Raw genomic sequence first — 20,770 nt, forward strand, 5'->3', positions numbered from 1 at the left:
CCTCCCACCAAAAGCAGCCTCACCATCCCTAATTTGATTGGTAATCACCTTTAATAGCCCTGCAGTATATTATAGCTGTGCTCTTTGGTTACGCTCGTGCTCCATAACCTCCTTTAGGCCATTGTGACTTTGTGATAATGCCTGTTAGGGCATAACTGCCAGTCCAAGCTAAGCGTCTGGTCTTCTACAGTGAGCATTAATCTAATTTATTACAAATTGGGGTCTGAACAGAGCGTTGGCCAACACTTCAAATGACTGTGATAATGTATTCTCCAAAGTGAAAGCCGAGAGCTGGGAATACATCGACACCCGCAGAAGTTCAACAGGGGCGCGATACAAGCTGTTAGACAATTAAACAGCCCGTGAACAAGCCAACAGTTGCTGTCGTGCTCCATGACCTGCAAAGCAATCAGGCAGCATAGGCATGTTTATCATCCTCAGTGTTGTGACTGACAGGGACGCTTACACAGAACAAAGCAATGCTAATGTTTTTTTCTAGGCTGAGAAAAAAAAAGTCTCTCTCTCAACACTGGGAGACAGAGGCTGTGCAGTCTTTGAACAGGTGAAAATGACTGCAGGGGAGCATTTTATTAAAGCTTTATCACAAAGTTTTATCACTGAGATTTAAGAGGTTACAAGGTGACTGGGGCACAATGTGGAACATCTGCTCCTGTAAGAGATAAAAAACCAGCTCAAACTAACACAAAAAGAAAAACAACGTGTAAAGATGTGCCACTCAAATATTCATATTCGCTGGAAAATGGTTGATTGTGTATTTATGCTTCCAGTTTCTGTTTGCACACATTAGCAGAGTATTCTCAGCCTCTAATGCGTTGTGCATGTTAATGCCCTTGATTGCACTGATTGTGTTTCCTCCTCTTATTGTGGCTGAGATGATTTTAACATATGGTTCATTTCTCCACTTCACAGATTGACAGTGTTGTCAGATTTTTTTAAAGGTCCCATACTTTGCTCCTTTTCTGCAGTTTAATATGGATCATTGATGTCTTCATGAAATGGTAGTAACATGTTTTGGTCCAAAAAGCCAATAAATCAAGCACAGCAGCATTGTTTCCAGGCTCTCATAGCCGCTCTGATTTAGTGGGCGTGGCCTCCATATGTAAATGAGTCACCGCTGATACCGCCCCGCTCTTCCACGTCACTGAGAGCGGCACCACGAGCTCCGAGTGCACAATGTTTAGAAAACAGAGAAGCTCGTTTACTGTAACATTACAGGCTAAAACAACAGGCTAACCGCAGCTAAAGTTAGCATCCTGAAGCTAACACAGAGACAGGGGGGACACTGAGGAAAAGCTCTTCCATCTGCTCCACAGCACACAGCATTTAAAATACTCACATTTCAAGGGTCCCAGGTTTGTTGGAGGATGGTTGGTAATGCGCCTGGATTCAGGACCAGTCTATTGGCTAGCCCTCTGTTGGACTGTCCAAAGTTGGAAAAGCAGTCGGCCGTGAAGTGACCAGCACACACATGCACAGTTTTACTGAGTGTAGCTGGAACATTTCCTTGATAAATGAACTTTAGACGCTTAGTCTTGTCTTCTTCTGAGATGGGAAGCTTGTGCATGGAACTATGTGGCTGTTTACAGCCAAAAACAGAGCAGTGATGGCTCCTCAAATTTGGCATTCTACAAAGGGAGTGGGCGGGGAGGGGGTCTGGGGGTATCTGCTCCCTGTTCTTGCCACTGAAAAGGGCACTAATTTTTTTCCCAGGCACTTTAGCACACATATTGACCTCCTGAAGAGGGCACCCTAGTACTCATTTTGGCTTCCAAGCAATTTAGCATGCACTTTGACTCAAAAGGCACTTTAGCGTGTATTTGGGCTCAAGAGGGCACTTTCTTAGCATTTTGGCATCCAAGAGTGCACTTCAACCACTTCATCCAGTCATGTGTAGGTAAAATTTCTGGCGAAGGAAATCTCATGCTGCTGTACTTCAACTATTCACTTTCTATTCACTTTCTGTGAATCTTTGTAATGGGAGATGCAAACAGAGGCTGTTTTGGTTGTGCACCGTTTAACTCTTATCAACCTATCCTGAGAAAGTGTTAAGAAGCATCAAAAACTGCAAAGAAATAACCAGTCTTTATGCTGATGCTCTCTTTTTTTTTCGTGGATCATAAAGAAACATCAGGTTTAATTACAGACTGTTTCTGAACCAGCAAACACTCCTCCCAGACGCTTTAAACAGACTGTTAACTTTAATCACTTAGACGTGTTTTTGGTGTTTGAAGCCCTTTTCTGTCCTTCTCCTCTTACAACATTTGACACAGGCTGAGTAAACCACATGTGTTACAAAGCATAGGAAGAATCACACCTCCATCCTCTGTACGGCTGCACACATATAACTCTTAGACCAGGGAGTAAATATATTGGTATTTTCTGCAGAGGCAAACATTTGCTGGCGATGAAACATGTGCCCATCCAGACAGTGACAGCTTTTTAACACAAAGGACCTTGTGGGACACACAAACAATATTTAACTCTCGACTGTGTGTCATCCACAGTTCAGACGTCAGATGCTACAAATTCTGTTTTCTGTGCAGAACGAAGCGTCCGTCCTCACCACACCTTCAGTACTGCATTTCCATTCCTGCTAGCTCTCTGATAAATGCTCACTGGCTACATAAAAGCTTTTGCAAGTCATCCTGTACTGCTGTTTTGGACTGAGCATGAGCGCTGATAGCTGTGCAATGCTTATCTGCATGCCAGTGGCAAAGACATTTTAAAACAGGCTCTCCAAGCTGGCACGGCCTCACTGTGACAGGAGGCATGGGCACGAAACAACCAGATGATGACACCGTGGGAGATGGGAAAAGGGCAAGAGCTGGTCAGTGCACCAGATCCTTAATCATCAATCAGTGTCCAAAATAGCTGTTACATCAACCTGAGTGTGTGAATGACACATTTACAGCCCGGAAAGACTCTGATTTAGAGTAACACTTAAGTCCAGAATCACTGTGGGTAGTTTGTTTTGCATTTTTGGCAGCTATTTTTAGACACAAATCCTGGAAGCACATTTCATAGTTGTATGCTGATTTTAAGCAACACTTCAGTTTGGACAGTTGGTCTTTGGTTGTAGGAGATGAAAGTAGCTCAAGTTTTACTCCTCACAAATCCTGTATTACCTGCTTAAAGGAAGGAAATTAGAGGGTGATCCTGATTAATTATCTGCTTTGAGTGAACAGTAACTACTGAAGAGACTTGAAGCAGATAATGAGAGGCTAATCAGACAATCCATCACCAGGAAAAAAAGGTTCAGATCCAGATTCCTGCTGTGCCATGAGGAGGTTTTAAGGGTGAGAATGAGTTATGACAAGAAACTTAAGTCAGCGTTGAAGTGTATCAATATTTAATCAGTTTCAGTCTCAGGAGGCTTTCTCCAGAGGGAGATATATGGAGCTGAAACTGTAGGAGATAATGCAAGAGGCACACAGTTTCAGCCCATTTCAGCTCTAAATTTAAGCACAAAGGTTTTGCAGACACACAGAGTTGTTTTACAGCTCTCAAGGGGGGGAAATGGGCTTTAATATCAGAGATCAACACACCTGCAAATCCACAATACGACTACAAGATTTTTTTTTCAAGCTTCTTCAAGCTTAAACAGTGACCATGAGTTTTTATGTAATGTACTATGTAACAAAACCTAAATCATCATTTAGAGGAAGCAGCCGCTGCATGTAACAGCAGTCGATCCCTCTCTTTTCACTGTATCATCTCTGCTGTACGCTGCAGGGCACGGTATAGCAAAGCGCCATAACTCTGCCGTTAACCACCCATCGTTCATATTCAATGTCGCAGGAACCCGTCATACATCAAAAGCCTTGCTGCGTTGTAAACATTACAGCTGCAATGATGCAAAAATGCAAATCATAACCTCATTTGAGTCATCTTCTGGATCTGGGCCCAAAACGATCTTGACGCTGAAACACAGCAAAGTCTGAAGAAGAAAATGTTTATTTCACATATCTGCACATGGCCTGGTCCCAAAAGGGAGAAAAATCCACATATTGAAAGCGTGACTCACAACTTGATCTTTTCTATCGACTCCTCTGTCTGTTACGGTTTTCATCATAAAAACATGATGACTCAGATGAAGAGCAGACATACAGATTTTCTATTTTTGCACACTGTGTTTTGTACAGGATGTATATTAAAATGTCTCAGTGCAGTGATCTGGATCATCAGAGAAAAAATAATCAGGACTTTGTTTTTGCTTTGAGGACTAACTTAGATTTGTAACATTTGTAAATATCCGTCTTGGCTTGAGTTAAATCAAAATTTCCATTTCACAGAGATGATAAATGTTGGTCTTGTAATGATGGATAGTTCATCTCGTCAGAAGCAGAAAACAAACAAGATAAATCTGTTCCAAAATACATCTCCCACTCTATTATACGCTCTGAAATAAAGCAGCTTGTGGGCATATTGGGGAGGGATGCATTTGAAATAATCCTACGAGAATGTTGTATTTGTGTGATGGTCAATGCTACTGACAGCATACGTCTTTAGAAAAAGTCTGAATAATGTCCATACAGCTTGGTAACACAAAGACCAGCAGTAGGAAACAAGTCCAAGCTGGCACCACTGTGTGACACTGCAGCAGTTCTGACTTATAGTTAATTTTAGGGATGCTGCCAATGTGTGAAGAAAAACTAATGATTTTCCTGGCAGGGTAAACTAGTACCATTCATAAAAACCTGAAGCAGTATTAAACATATGAAACTTTTGGTAGTTAGGCTCTGAGCTGGCCTGAATCACAATCAGTGTTAAAACAGTGCCCTCTGCTGTCCACACACTGTGTCCAAGTCCTTTAATACTAAAAACAATCAAAGTTAATAATTCTCATGAAAATCTTTATTTTTTAAATGTTATGGTCCAACACTTTATATGTTTTTTTAATTTATCGTATTGTTATTTTTAACACATTTTTTCCCAATAAATCAGGGTTTGAATGGTTTTTAGTTCATTAAACTTGTGCTCCAAACATTTCTCCTTTTTGCTTTTGTATTGTGGAAAGTAATTAAGAACTCTTTGAAAAAGCTATAACAATAAAGACATTTTTATTCATTTATTATTATTATTATTATTATTATTATTATTATTATTATTATTATTATTATTATTATTATTATTATTCATTTACAATATAATGATAATAATAATAATAATAATAATAATAATAATAATAATAATAATAATAATAATAATAAGAAGAAGAAGAAGAATAAAATATAAATACTTTAAATTATAAATAATATATTTGGTTAATTAATGTTATTTAATAATAATAATAATAATAATAATAATAATAATAATAATAATAATAATAATAATTATTATTATTATTATTATTATAAAAATAAAAATAATAATAATAATATTTTTCAACATTTTATACATTATTCCAATCTTTTATTCCCAAATTAGTGTCGCATTTTAAAAAAAGCCTGCAAAATCAGGTTACAACAAGAATTTGATGCTTGTATGCTATTTCTATGTTAGTTATTGATTTAAGGAGACAGAAATTGTGTATTAATTGCACTTGGATAAGCAAATAACAATGTCTAAAACCCCCAAAACCATCTAGACATGACCCTCACTGGAAGAGGCTGAGCTCATACAAGACTGGCTTCACAAAAATAATCATATTTTGCAGTTTGTAAATTTTGAAATTCGCAGGTTAGGAAGACAAATCAGTTTTTCTCTCATGAGAACCTGCTTTGAAATGTAAATTAAACCACTGTATTACTTGTGCTCCTCCTGGTTGGCGCTGTAGCTGATTTAACCCAACTACGCATTGTCCCTTTAACTCTGACGTCTGAGTTTTCCTCCACGTTGGCCGCACATGCGCAGAGAGTGCGGTCACCTGCTGGGAATCTGAAGCGAACAAGGAAGTCTGAGTGTTTGATGTCAGGCTAAACGACCACAAAATACACCTCGGGCGTAAAATTGTCATCTCCCCGTCAGCTGGTTGCTTCATCGGCGTGACAAGATGTTCAAAAAACTGAAGCAGAGGATAAACGAAGAGCAGTCCCCGCTGAGGAATGCGCAGTCACCACAGCAGGCCCAGGTTAGTTGTTGTGCTGTCGGAAGCTAACTGTGCTAGCTTAGCTTCGTCTGTTTACACTGCAAAGGAGGCTTGCTGTGGTTTCGTAAAAGTTACAGATTACGTCGAAATGGTTGAACTAAAGCGTAGTAACGACGTAACTTCAGCTGCTTACATCTTTTACTCTTTTACTCTTTCGCTTTCTATGAAAATGACCATGCTAACTCTTAAGCCTTTAACTCAGCTGTCACCAGCTGCTGCCCAGGTGCGTTTAAGTCCACTGGAAACTGGTACATCGCGTTGTCTCACACGAAACGAAACCAACAATAGCTACCTAATCTCATGTTCGCCATTACTAAAATACAAGTTGTAAATCCTGAAATAGGCACTGACTTCACTTGGGTGTGTCTGTTGTAATACTACTTGCATGGGTGTCAGCTGGCAGACTTTTTTTGACACATGTAAATCCTGCCTGTACCGGACTCTTGCCCTGCCCTCTTAGCTCATGAATATTAAAGGTCAGTCGAAAGTAGCCAACTGGTTTCAGCTTGGGAAGCAATTTGAATACTATCTAGAAATTGTTCTCCAGCTGCTGCTTTATTATCATGATGAAGGTAAGTGGACATGCAGCCACATACTTGTAACACATATAGTTCATAACTCATAACTTATATCCTCAGAGCTGGAAAGATAAGTACAATCCTGGGCCTTATTTAACTCATTGGTGTAGATATTGTGTGTCTAAAACAAGGTGCAAGCTGTTCCTTGTTCTTTAGTTTTCCAGAAAGTTATCGTTTTATCAAAATCAACCAAAGATAATGATATAAATAAATCTTGTTTCAACAAGATTAAAGCTTTTCTTTAAAATTTAACTAGAAATGTAAAACAAAATCCAGGTCATCTGAGAATAACAGGTTAAGAGAAATAAAAATACTGGAAAATGTGTTTGAAAATTATTCATTATTACATGTAAACCCATTAAATTCAAGGTATGGGTGCATGTCCACCAGCTCCTGGCTGTCTTCTTCCTATTGTTTTTTTTTTCCGTCATGACCCTGACGCTCAGGTTCACCCTGTTCTTACCTGTCAGCACAGTCTGTTGTCATAATGTTTGGACAGTTCTGCTCTGCTGTAAGTCAAACAACCATGATTTGGCCTTTCCAGGACAGTGCTCCACAGGAAAGGCAAAGCGAGGCAGCTGTATTCATACAGCATATGTTATACTTTGAGGTTATTCCTGTGTAAATGGAGAATACTACTGCAAGCGCATTAAAAACCACTGAGTGTTAAATGGACTTGAGATGCTAAACCCTTTTGCATGCATGGAGTCTTTTTTATTTCAGCGTGATTTCCTCAATATTAACTGTTTTTCGACTGCAGGAAACACATATCACTCTGCAACCACATGCACTGCAAAAAACTAAAACCTTATCAAGTGTTTTCATCTTATTTTAATTAAAAATGGTCTCATTATACTTGATGTGAGCCACCTTCAACTTATCAGTACAGAAAAATGTTGTTTCAAGTTGTTTGAAGATAAAAACGAGGTCTTACAATAATAATAAAAAGAAATCTGCTAATGCAAAAAGAAAAATTTGCTCAAAAATTTGCTTAAAACTAGAATAATATCTTAATACAATTAACTTTTCTCTTGTTCCATTGGCAGATTTTTTAACTTTTTATAAGCAATTCAGACCTCAGTTTTGTCTTTGAATAACTTGAAATATGAAATTCTAAATAGACAAAAAATATATCAGGAAGAAAAAACATTTTGTATAAGAAATAATGTCTTATAATGTAGACCAGTCCGTGGTTTTGTCGCCATATTTGCAGGCATGATTAGCTAAGCACAGTTTTAGCACATGCACCATTACATTATGATTAAAATACCATCTGTGTCACACAGCGTCTTATTTTAATCACATCATGTGGAGCTGATTAAAGGGAAGAGTTGTTCCGATATGGTTACTTCTGCATGTAAAATCAATAACATGAAAAATATGTTTCACTCCATCAATTATGTATTTCTTTGTGCCTGTTTGAGAGTGTTAACAGTGTAAACAATTAGTTTCCTAAAGTGAAAATGCTGTCAGATCATATTTTGTGCAACTCAGAAAGATGAGACAAATGATCATGTGGCTGCTGAGGATATTTTTAAAACTAACACATCAATTGTTCCCAGTTACCGGAGTGAATCTGAGCTCGGGATAAAAATATTTCTAAACATTTATTTATTTGTTTATTTTTACAGCTGGGCAGTGGAGACCGGCGCAGCAGCCAGACCCCTCCCCTACATCCGGATGGCTCACCTTTACCCAGTGACAGAGAGGTGAGCGTGGTATCAGCGTGTGATAGACACACTTTTAACATCTCTGAGCTCTAACTGCAGCATCCTGGGATGTCACTTTCTTCCCTTCAGCAGCTTATGTTCTAATTTTACCCACAGCAATGTCCTTGAAAAGTGTTTCTTGTTGCCTAATGCTCCCCTCATAACAGAGCAGTGCATTTTTGATTGCTATGCCCTGCAAAAGCAAATCAGTGACCGAGTAGAGCTGTCAGTTTGGATGCAGGCTTTTTGTGTGCATAAAGATGAATTCTTTGACTCTTTGTTACAGACTGATCAAAATGTGTAACTTCAACTAAAGCTGTTTATTTTAAACACCTTCAGAAAACACGTAATCTGTTCCTTCATGGTCCTCATAAATAAATGAAAATAAACTGGAATTGAATATTGGAGCAATCATCAATGTGATCTTATCATCTGCAGGTATGTTTAATCAAGATTCATGATTTTAGTGTTTGAGTTATCAAAAAGGAAAGTCTAATTTAAGATTATACTGAGGATTATTTGATAGTTATCTTAAAGGCACTGTGAGGACTCTTGTGTTGGATCTGGTGTTTTCTTTTAAAGGTCCCATATTCTGCTCCTTTCCTGCAGTTTAATCTGGATCATTGATGTCTTCATGAAATGGTAGTAACATGTTTTGGTCCAAAAAGCCAATAAATCAAGCACAGCAGCATTGTTTCCAGGCTCTCATAGCCCCTCTGTTCAGAACGCTCTGATTAAGTGGGCGTGGCCTTCATATGTAAATGAGCCACCGCTGATACCGCCCCGCTCTTCCACGTCACTGAGAGCGGCGCCACGAGCTCTGAGTGCACAATGTTTAGAAAACAGTGAAGCTCGTTTACGGTAACATTACAGGCTAAAACAACAGGCTAACTGCAGCTAAAGTTAGCATCCTGAAGCTAACACAGAGACAGGGGGGACACTGAGGTAAAGCTCTTACATCTGCTCCACAGCACACAGCATTTAAAATACTCACATTTCCAGGGTCCCAGGTTTGTTGGAGGATGGTTGGTAATGCGCCTGGATTCAGGACCAGTCTATTGGCTAGCCCTCTGTTGGACTGTCCAAAGTTGGAAAAGCAGTCGGCCGTGAAGTGACTAGCACACACATGCACAGTTTTACTGAGTGTAGCTGGAACATTTCCTTGATAAATGAACTCTAGACACTCAGTCTTGTCTTCTTCTGAGATGGGAAGCTTGAGCATGGAACTATGTGGCTGTTTACAGCCCAAAACAGAGCAGTGATGGCTCTTCAACTTTGGCATTCTCCTTCTAATCAGGTCAGACTTGCTCCCGATTGGTCAAAAAAAGGAATCGCTGACGTTGGCAAATCCCCAAAATCCAAACAGCTCATTTTAGGTCAAGATTTAACATTCACAAGCTCTACTTAGTACAGGTTTGTCATTGAATATCACTTTTTCTGGGCAGGGAGGAAAGACAAAGACCCACAAATTTCACTAAAAGACTAAAGAGATTTTTGCATAAAATGGGACCTTTAATGAAGTCAGCAATGTTTTGTCTGTTTTTTTTTTCTCGGGGATGGACACCACATTTCCCATGAGCCACATTCCTCACTGTGATTAAGATGTGTCTCCTGCCAAAGCGTGCATTTGTGTGTCCAAAATTTCCACTGGAAGAAAAAACTTCTTGATAATTTACTTCTTCCTGCTAAACTTGAAACAGAGTCACACCAGCTCAGTGAGACTGACTCAGTATCAGCTCAGACCTCCTCACAGTGCCTTTAAGAGCAGTACGAACACTTTGTAACACATGAATTTAAATAAAACCCAATAGTTGCAACAGATGCACTGGAATACGTGTTATGGTGGTGAGCAGACCAGATTTCAGCGTGTGTATGAATAATTGATGTTTCCTCTCTGTGTTGTTTTTCCTCTGATGATTTATTGCAACATTCTCCCCCCTGTGTACATGTTCAGGTTTATAAGAGACTTCTTTCATTAATTAAACCAAGGTTGTGAGGTACGCAGCAGGACTGTAGGCCTGACGATGATGCAACACATGGCTAAATATTATTCATGACAAGTTTCCCTCATTTCGAGACTGCAGAGCCCAAACTGGAGTAGTGGCAGAGCCCCGTTTAGTCAGGTTTCTCTCATTTCTCCCTTAGAAACTTCTTCGCATCACAGCATCTTTTTTCCACCTCACAAATCTTGAACACTTTGACATCTCTGCAAACTTTTTAAGATCACTGGAGGCTGATTTAATCTTTTCTTACCAAAACTTTAGACTAAAGCAGAGATGTCAAACTGTAAATCATAACATAAATGTTTATTCAGTGTTTCACTTTCCCATTTTCTTATTTTTCTTCCTCTCCCATGTAGACTCTCTTTGCTCTGTCGTTCCTTCTCTTCATCCATTTCTCTCGGCCAGCCTCGTCTGGACACTCCCTCCGGCGCTGTTTCACACTCATGGTGTTGTTTTTTCTCATTGCTCTCTGTGTTCCTCTCCTTTCCCCACCTTTCGTCCCGACACCGCTCTGACGGGGTCAGATGCTGGCCGGGATGATAGCAGAGCCCGCTTTTCTCTCTGAGTATACTATCTTTGCTCTGGACCATTCAAAACGACCCAAAACGGCCCAGGTAGCCAGTGTGGTGAGTTTGTCCTCACTTCCTGTCTCTTCCTCCTCATCTCTCTCCTCCTCCTCCTCCTCCTCCTCCTCCTCTTGCCCCGTTCCTTCCCCTCGTCTCCGCGCCGTTGGGGATTCGGTAGAGGACTGTGGCCCCGGTAGGGACAGCTTGTTCCCTGCTCTGTCTCCTGTTTCCTTTGGATTTAGCAACAAGAAGGCATCTCATATCTAGGTTAACCCTGCATCCACTGGGACTGATGGTTTACATTATGGGATAGAAGCTTGTGTGCTTTCTGCCGTTTGTTGGTTTATCGCCCTGCCCTTCACTTCTTATTATCTTTCATAGAATCAGATATTGCCTTGTAGTCTTACGGTTTCCCTCGTTGCCTGCTTCATAGACCCTCAGCACCCTGTTCTGTTGTTTGATAGCCTGTGTTTCTCTTCCCTACGAGTCTGTTTATTTGGAGAGTTCATATTTTCACTTTACAAGTCATGGGGAAGAATAAAAACAGTCTAAATTGAATTGTTTGTAACTCTTCCAAGTAAACAAACACACTGAATATTTGTGTAGATTCCCCTGTGAAGCTCTGCTGAGAGGGTGTGTGTTCATACGGGGAGGAAGTAGAAAAACAAGGATATTTACTTCTCTTTGTGTTCACAATCAGTGAAAAAAAACAGTTTAAATTAAAAAGGGACAATAAACAGGTGATATCAGCCATTCTCACCAACAGATTGAAATAACCTTTGTAGCCCAGTGATGGAGTCCTTCTTTAAGTGACCTACAGATTGAAGCTTGTTTGTCCCCAGCTGTCAGGTGACCTTTATCAGATTATACCTGTGCTTGCCAGCAAGAAAATATCAGCTCCCTTAGAGCCTTGAAAGTTTTCAAAAGTCTATATTGATCTAGATCAGGGGTCTGCAACCTGCAGCTCTTTGACTCCTTTGCAGTGGCTCCTTGTAGCTTTAAAGAAAATATTATTTGAATAAGAAATTCTTATTTTTCTTCCAGAGGGTATTGATGATTAAAGACACTAACACTAAATAAAATCCTGCGTTAACATTTAGTTGAACTAAATCTTCATCCCATCTGTCAATAAAGCCTGCCACCGCTCTACTTCACCTCCTACAACATCAACAGCCCACCAACTTTCCATGCACCTGTGGCTAACCTCAGGTTTTACAGCCCTGGGAAGATAACTACATCTACAAAAAGACTAATCTGGAAGAAAATACAGATTTTAATTCTGTGTGGATGGATTCATCCCACTGCTGACTTAATATACATGTCTGATATGTGGCAGGACATTAGCCAACAACAGAAAATGCTGAGTTGAGCGTTATATGTTATAAAATTTAACTGCTCTTTCAAATTTTTTAAATTTTTGCAAGTTTTTGACATTTCAAAATTGTTTAAAAGTTTGGCATATTTTTGAATTTCAATGTTTGTGAAACTTTTGCTAATTTTTTTAATTTTAAAGTTGTTAGAAATTTTTGCATTTTGCTAAATTTCAAATTTGTTTTGAGGTTTTTGCAATTTTTTTGAAATTTCAAAATTGTTTAAAAGTTTGGCATATTTTTGAGTTTCAATGTTAGTGAAACTTTTGCTTATTTTTGAAATTTCAAGATTGTAAGACATTTTTTGCATTTCACTAAATTACAAACTTGTTTTGAGGTTTTTGCAAATTTTTTGAAATTTCAAAATTGTTTAAAATTTTGGTATTTTTTGAAATTTCAAAATGGTTAGAAAATTTTGCATTTGACTAAATTTTAAATTTGTTTTGAGGTTTTTGCTAATTTTTGAATTTTAAAAAATTGTTAGAAACTTTTAAACTTTTTTGGACTTTTTTCGCATTTTTTCTTAATTTTTAAAAATATTTACTAATTTTTGAAATTTCCAAAATTTTTGCATTTTTGGCAAATTCATTAAAAAAAAACTTTGACATCACTTGTACAAATTTATAAATTCAAAGAAGACTTTTTAATTTAGATTTTTGTCCACTAGATCTTTCCTATGTAAAGAATATTATCTGCTTTATAGTCTTTATTGTGAAGATAAAGTAGATTTTGTGGCTTCAGAATGACGGTATTCGAGATGAGCTGTGGCAAAATGGCTCTGAAAGTAAAGGATGCAGACCCCTGGTATTAGAATATTACTTTATCAATATTTTGTCCTCCACCTAGAGTAGTGAATCATTCTTAACTTTTTGTCTCTCTGATCCAACACCTAAAACATGTGCAATGTAATGTGTAACATATAGTGTTTGTATGATGAATTAGAAATGTATACGTTCCTGGTTTAAACTTTGCTTTGGCTCTATTATCTGATGTGAGTATCACACAAACTCTTCAAAAAAAAACAGAAAAATCAAGATAGGAGAAATCAAGAATAAGAGAAAAACCTTTAAGTTTAGACTTTTACAGGTTCTGGTAAAGTAAATGAATCAGTGTTTCTAATTTAGATCAAACTGTATAAAAACTATAGGAGCATTATAATCTTTTCTTTGGAGGTTCTTTACGGAGTTACAGTCTTCAGAATCCGTGTTTGTTTTTCAGCAGTAGAAAAAACTCTTCACACGTCTTATTGTTGCTTTTGACGACACACAGAGATCATAAATCCATCACAAACTCACGCCTCATCTACATGTTATTAAATATTAGTAACATGTCTTCAATTTATCAAGTTCATTTGTTAATTTTGTGCACTTTATTTTGACAGCACAATCTTGTTTTGTCAGCCAAGTTTGTTACTCCAGGGTTATCTTTGCCTCTTGTCCTCTGTCAGGATTTCAGTCACTTGTTATTTGTGGGAGCGTATTGGTTTTGTATCCTACATTGTGTTTCTCCTTTTGCCCTTTTGTTCCTGTTGGTTTGGATAAACCTGCTAAGATGAGGTAAGAAATGAAGACTATTGGTTTTCAAAGATATTAAACTGTTACGCCTCTTGTTGGTAAATAAAAAATCAAAGTAGTGCTTGTTCCTATCTTTATGTGGCTCTGTTGACTCCAGAAATAAACTCTCATTCACACTCTCTTGGAATCAAACACCAGAGTTTAAGATTTGGTTTATTACCCCCTGAACACTGACTGAAGCAGATCCCAAAGGAAACTCGTTTCAGAGCCTTTCCACGTGAAACAGGACAGAGATATTGAACGTTACGCGCAGCACGTCAGAGGAAGGAGTATCTCGGAGCTGGACGAGGGAGGAGAATATTTGCTCACTCTGATCCTTCTGCTAACACGTCCACTAAACCAACTAAGCTGCTCAGTGTTTACTAAATTCAGTTTGACTCTTGTGCTCTTGTAATACAGCTGCACAGCGCTGCCAAGCATCTTTAATTCAAATCCGGCTCTCCGACTCAACTTTTAACCGTCTGTTTGTGCTGACCGACCTCATGGCTGTTCTGTAGAGTCTAGTTTTAACCCTTTTTGTTTGATGTTCTGTAGAGATGCCTTCTGTTTTGTACTTAACCCCTCTGTTTTTTCCAAGTTGCATGAGGGTACCCATTGCCCCTGCATTGCTCCCAGCAATACTAATATTGCTCCTCCAGAGTAATCAGGGAGAGCCACGCTGGGTGTGGATGACTAACTGGCCACGGACAAGTTCAGAGACACAGGTTTTCTCTCCCTCATGGTGTCTTTGTATCTGCAGAGTGCCCCCAAAGGACCAGGCAGGTCTCCCAGAGGAAGCATCAACGGGGACGGAAGTGCGTCTCCTCATGTATGTATCATCTTCCTCTTTCACCGCTCTGAGTTCAGCCTTCGTTTTGTTTTTGATTTGCTCTGAATTCAACGTTTAATTCTCCCAACAGAGAGAGGAGACACAGTCCTTTGCCCAGAAACTTCAGCTCAAAGTTCCCTCAATGGAGTCTCTGATCCGCGTTGGGGCCCGAGCAGAAAACCTGTTCAGGTCCCCCTCCAAAGACAACCTGACGCGCAGCTCCTCACGGGAATCTCTGACGCCGTTAGGTGAAAACGACACCCCAGGTGGCCCCTCGTATGACCCTCCATCAGATATTGAGAGTGAGGCCGAAGAGCCTCCAGGAACTGCAGAGTCCCTCTCCAAGGAGCAGCTGATGCACCGGCTGCTCAGGGTGGAGAGGAGTCTGGGGAAGTACAGAGGGAAATACTCAGAGGTGAGAATCATCTTTACACTCACTACTTTGAACCTTTGTGATTGGTGTCTCATCCTTTAACGGCTCAATCTGGTCCTTTGATCAGCCCAGCGCAGCTCAGAATCACGAGCCAGACTCTTCTCCTCTGTTGTGCCAAAATGGTGGAATGAATTACCAAACTCTGTATGATCGGCAGAGTCCCTTTCTACTTTGAAAGATGTCAGAGGACTAATCTGTTTGTCACAGAATATCTAAGCCCCACTCGTAGTTAATTTTTAGCACTAATTTTGGAATGTTGTTGAAGATTAAAGTATATTGTTGCAGCTATTAATTATGCTAAATTGGCTAGATAACCCTTCATAATAAACATGAATAAATGAAAAATGAAATAATAACAAATAAAATAATAATAAAAATAAAACAATAAATAACAAAAAAAATAAATGTAATAAAAAATAATTAAATAAATAATAGTATAACAAATAAATAAAACAATAATACAAATAAATAAAATAATAACAACAAATAAATAATAAAAAATAACAAATTAATAAAATAAAAAAAATTAAAAGATAAAATAATAACAAATAAATAGAATAATAGAATAATAACAAATAATTGAAATATTAAAAAAATATATATAAAATATATGTTATTGAAAAATATATAAAAAATGGATAAATAACAAAAAATAAATGGAAAAAATAAATAAATTAATTAATAAGGTATTAACAAAAAAATAGATGAATAAATGAATAAAATAATAACAAATAAATTAATAAATAAAATAAAATAAAAATAAAAAGACAAAATAATAATAAATAAATAAATAAATAGATAAAAATAATAACAATAATAAATAAAAAATATATATATTGTACTTAATGGCAGCGCTTGCAGCCAAATAACTTGTAGCGCTTTTGTCACACTTACTTGGTTTTTCCTTCTGTCTAAATTCTTGCCTGTGTTATACGTTGCTTTGGACAAAAGCGTCTGCTTAATGACACTAAAACTGTAGAAGATAAAACCACAAATGTGTAGTAGCATAAGAAAAATTCACATAGGAAGTCATCCAGACCTTAAATTTTTCTTCATAGGAACAAAAGTGAATATATTATCAACAAAGTTTTAGGTCAGGATGTAGAAATAAAGGAGATTTGGGAGATTTCAACTCATTAATAACTCATGTTTAATGCACTGTATATTAAAAATTATACCCTGAATGGAGGTGAAGGACAGTTACACAACCTAAGTAAGAACTGTATGTGTCCTCCACCTCATCTCTGTTCCTGAAATATGACCCGTCTTGTGCTTTAAATTAACCCCATTCATTTTCTTTGCCCTGCAGCTGGTTACTGCATACCGTACGGTACAACGAGATAAAGAAAAAACACAGGTACTTTATCCTGCTTTGATAAGAATATTCCTGACGTTTTCAGAGAAAGTTTATCCTGATCATAGATTCTCGTCTCGTCTTCCTCCCCTCAGGTCATCCTCAGTCAGAGTCAAGATAAATCTCTCCGCAGGATAGGAGAGCTGCGGGAGGTATGGCTGTGTGGGGTGAACGTCGCTCACATCGATATCCGTCCACCTTTTTGTTTTATATAAGATGAGTGTGTTGAATCTTCTCTAGGAGCTTCAAATGGATCAGCAGGCCAAGAAACACCTACAGGAGGAGTTCGATGCTGCCCTGGAAGAGAAGGATCAGATGATCACCGTCCTTCAAACACAGGTCAGTGTTTGAATGCAGCCAGAGAAAAAGAGGCTTTCTTATTTTGAGCTGAAAACTTAAGATTTTTCTTTGTAAACTTACTGTTTTTCTCATCTTCCTGATAGGTCGCTTTGTTGAAGAAACGGGCAAAGGCGGTTTCTGAAGGCGACATCCCTCCCTCAGAGGATGCTTCAGACACAACTTCTTCAACACAAAGCCCTCTGAAGGAGGGAGAAGGAGGAGGAGGAGAGGAGGCTGAAGGCACAGAGGGTAGGAAATGTTTGCTTTCAGCTCAAAAGGAAAAAAAACAAAGTGTCCATGAAGAGGTCATATCGTCTCTAACTGATGCAGTTTTTCTGTGTGGACAGGAGAGGGCAACAGCGATCCAACCAAACTGTTGGAGGCTCTGCAGAAGAGAGTGAAGAGGCAGGAAAACCTCCTGCAGAAATGCAAAGACGTGATGCGCACACACAAGGAGCGGAGCCTGCAGCTGGGAACTGAGAATGAAACTCTGCAGGAGCAGCTGCAAGAGAGGCTGCAGGAGCTGGAGAAGATCAAGGTGGTTAGCCTGTGTTATACAGCAGTGGGATGATGAGGGTGGAAGAATATGAGGCTTTTATTTCATAACTTTTTCAAATAAATAGATTTAGGTTTAATGGAGAAAGTTTACACCAGAAAAAAACACAAATCACATTTTCAAAGAGATTTGATGGGGGAAAAAAGGGTGGAGCCAGCTTACAGTAAATGACTGCACCGCAAAAAATGACATCTAACCAAGTGTGTCTTGTTTTCATCAGAAAATGTCTTTTTAGACTTAATATGAGCCACATTCACCTGACCAGTCCAGAAAAAAATGTCTTGTTTCAAGTTATTTAAAGACAAAATGAGGTCTGAATTATTGTAAGAACAAGCAAAAAAAATCTGCCAATGTAACTAGAGAAAAGTAACTTGTATTGAGAGATCATTCTGAACTCAAGCAAATTTTCTTGCAAAATTTTCTTGTTCCATCGGCAGATTTTTTTTTAACTTGTTATAAAAATGTGTAAATTAATAAATTTGCTAAATCAATGTAATTTTTAACAAGTTGCAAATTTTTAAAAAAATTTGAAATGCAAAAAAAAAAAAAATTCAAAGATTGAATTTAAAAAGAATGCCAAAATTTGCAAAAATTCAAAAAATTTAAAATGTCTAAAGTTTGCCAAAATTTTTAGAGTTTCTTTATTCAAAAAAAAGTAAATAAATATTTTGAAAAATGTGTAATATAATGCAGTGTAAGATATGCAGACTTTTTGAAGTTTCAGTAAGTTGCAAAATGTTCTAAAATTTTGAAGATAAAAGAAAAAAAAAAGTATGCCAAAATTTGCAGAAATCTGAAATTTCATAATTTCAAAAAATTTGGCAAACTTTCACAAATTTGCCAGGAATTTCAAAAAGTGTTGTTTCAAAAATGTGCAAATTTTTCCAAAAATCGCAAAAAAGTTCAAAATCTGAAAAAATAATTTGCAGAAATTAAAAAAAAAAAGTAAAATCTTCAAAAAATTTCTTTTTTTTTCCTGAATTTGAATAATGTCAAAAATTAAAATAAAAAAAATTGTTAAGCTTTTTTTTTGCAAAATGTGATTCATGTTTAGTTCAACAAAATAATGCATGATTTAATTTATGGCCAATGTCTAATCATCAAAACCCTCTGTAAGAAAAATAAAAATTCTTTACTGCGATAATGTTTTTTTTAAAGCTACAAGGAGCCACTGCAAAGGAGTCAAAGAGCTGCAGGTTGCAGTCCCTTGTTGATGCATCAATTTATGCTCTCGAAGAAGTTTTAGTTTCGGTTCTTACACATGTGAAGCTGAATTTATGGTGAAACATTATACATTTGGTGTTAAAAGCACAAATAAGACAAAAACACTTTATAAGATCAGGTTTTTGCAGTCTGTTTTGGGTTGTTAATGTTGTGTTGTGAAATGTCTGCCAGAGACATTATGGTTCAGTGATAATGTGACTCCATTCATGTGTCCCTCAGAGGCCCTCAGAGTCCAGATTCTCTGGCGTGGCTCCAGAGGCTTAATGTCAGCGTGACATGACGCATCCAGTGTTTTCATTGATTCCCAAACATTTGTCTCCTCTGGTATGATCGGATTGTTTAATTTGCCGTAGCTGCTCTGAAGTTTAGAAGCGTCTGATAACAAACGTTTGTTGTTACAGAAACTCAGTGATAACAGACGGCTTGTCTGTGACTGTGTGACGACTGACTCCCTAACAGTTTAGGGCTGCAGCGTGTTTTGGAAAAGGTCTTTCCTGCGTCAGGAAAAGCTGAGGTTAACAGGCGTTTAGCCCTCTTAAGCAGCGTGAAGCCATCCTGGATGTGCTAGGCGGGCTGTGCTCATCCTCCGCCTCAGACAAATAACCCGTAAAACAGACCATCTGTCTGTGATTCCAGACAAACGGCTCAGTTTTTTTTATTTACTCTTTGAGTTTTCTTTTTTTCTGCAATGTAGCTGTAATTCTCCCTTGTTATCTCATTTTTCTTCTGATCTTATTTATTTAATTTGAGTCAGGTTACCGTTAACACAAAGATAAATTCACTGAAATTAAAAACTGAGTTACACCGTCCGCCCACATTTCCTGTTCACAAACCGCTTGTACACAGCGTCGGCACGGAGACATCGCTGCTAATTGCCACTGCTGAAAAACGGGGCTGTAATTTGGGTTGACTTGTTGGTTTAGCTGGGCTTGTATACACCGTCGTGGTATTTGACTTGTGGGTGAGGCGTCCTGGGTGGTGCAGAAAACATCTGATGTTGTCTGTCGTCTTTGATGCGATTCCAAGTATCAGAAAAAGGTTGTGTGCAAAAAATGAGAAGTTTGTGACTCTGTGGTTGTGTGTTTTCAGGAGCTGCACACCACAGAGAAGACGAAGCTGATCACTCAGCTGCGTGACGCGAAGAATCTCATCGAGCAGCTGGAGCAGGATAAGGTGGGTGACGGTTTTTCCAGTTTTCATCACGTCGACGGAAGCTTCTGAAGATTCTGTTGTATAAGAAAACTAGACATGTTTATATTCTCCACCACTGAGTTAAGAGGTCTGGCGCCCATATTGATCCCATATTGTTCCTTTTAAACTTTGACCTCGGCTCTGCAGGACGGACCGTAGCTCATGGGAGCTGCACCAGGGATGTAAAAAGCTCTAAAAGTCGTAAACGGTTGCAGACACAAGGCTTGGGTTACGGTGCAGAGATGAGGCAGTTAAAATCAGTGAGTTTTCTCTGATTTGGTTGTTTTTTTAGGGTATGGTCATCGCAGAGACGAAGCGGCAGATGCATGAGACCTTGGAAATGAAAGAGGAGGAAGTTGCGCAGCTCCGCTCCCGGCTCCAGCAGGCCACGGCTCAGAGGGAAGAGTTACAGGAACAAAAAGAAAAGGCCGAGAAGTCGGGTCAGTGAAACCTGCTTCTGTACGAGCAGGAGAGGAATGTTTAGTCTAGATGTGTTAATGATGTGTTGTTTTCTTTTTTTCTAAAGCATTCGAGGAACTCGAACGGGCCCTGGGTGTAGCTCAGAGGGCGGAGGAGGCCAAGAAACAGCTGCAGGTTCAGCTGGAGGAGCAAGTGAAGGAGGTTGAAAGGGCCAGTGAGGAGGAGAGGAAGAGTCTGCAGCAGGAGCTCACACGAGTCAAACAGGAAGTCGTCACCATCATGAAGGTTAGGAGGTCACTGATGTGACTTCTAATTAGGGGTGGGCGGTATACGGGTACATGAAATGAATTTTGCAATACCATAATTACCGCGGTAGAGCACTATTACACATAATTTAGTCCAAGTAGTGGTTAATCTATGGGGGAGATTTACCTCTCCTGACGTGAGAAGACACTTTTCTGCCACAGTCGCTCTGAAAGTACACCTTTAAAGTGATACAAGTTGGGTCCTATCACAAGGTTTATGGCAGAAATTAC

At 38.6% G+C, this 20,770-nt stretch overlaps 1 protein-coding gene across 2 annotated transcripts in view; it reads left to right on the forward strand.

Moving 5' to 3' along the window:
- Positions 1-5,845: 5,845 nt before the first annotated feature.
- Positions 5,846-20,770, forward strand: part of golga4 (golgin A4) — a 43,296-nt gene continuing 28,371 nt past the window's right edge. The window contains exons 1-13 of one of the 2 annotated variants that reach the window (XM_074675881.1): positions 5,846-6,091; positions 8,319-8,396; positions 10,924-11,025; positions 14,649-14,717; positions 14,809-15,132; positions 16,460-16,507; positions 16,600-16,656; positions 16,745-16,843; positions 16,948-17,092; positions 17,191-17,381; positions 19,713-19,796; positions 20,107-20,254; positions 20,341-20,519. In XM_074675881.1, coding sequence (XP_074531982.1) covers positions 6,014-6,091; positions 8,319-8,396; positions 10,924-11,025; positions 14,649-14,717; positions 14,809-15,132; positions 16,460-16,507; positions 16,600-16,656; positions 16,745-16,843; positions 16,948-17,092; positions 17,191-17,381; positions 19,713-19,796; positions 20,107-20,254; positions 20,341-20,519 — 1,602 coding nt within the window. In that variant the 5' untranslated portion in view covers positions 5,846-6,013. The remainder of the gene's footprint in view (positions 6,092-8,318; positions 8,397-10,923; positions 11,026-14,648; positions 14,718-14,808; positions 15,133-16,459; positions 16,508-16,599; positions 16,657-16,744; positions 16,844-16,947; positions 17,093-17,190; positions 17,382-19,712; positions 19,797-20,106; positions 20,255-20,340; positions 20,520-20,770) is intronic. The other variant, XM_074675882.1, reaches the window with a different exon arrangement.

The sequence above is a fragment of the Halichoeres trimaculatus genome, unplaced genomic scaffold (genome assembly GCF_033239565.1).
Source record: "Halichoeres trimaculatus isolate MK-OKI-2021-1 unplaced genomic scaffold, fHalTri1.1 fHalTri1_scaffold_8, whole genome shotgun sequence".
NCBI lineage: Eukaryota > Metazoa > Chordata > Actinopteri > Labriformes > Labridae > Halichoeres > Halichoeres trimaculatus.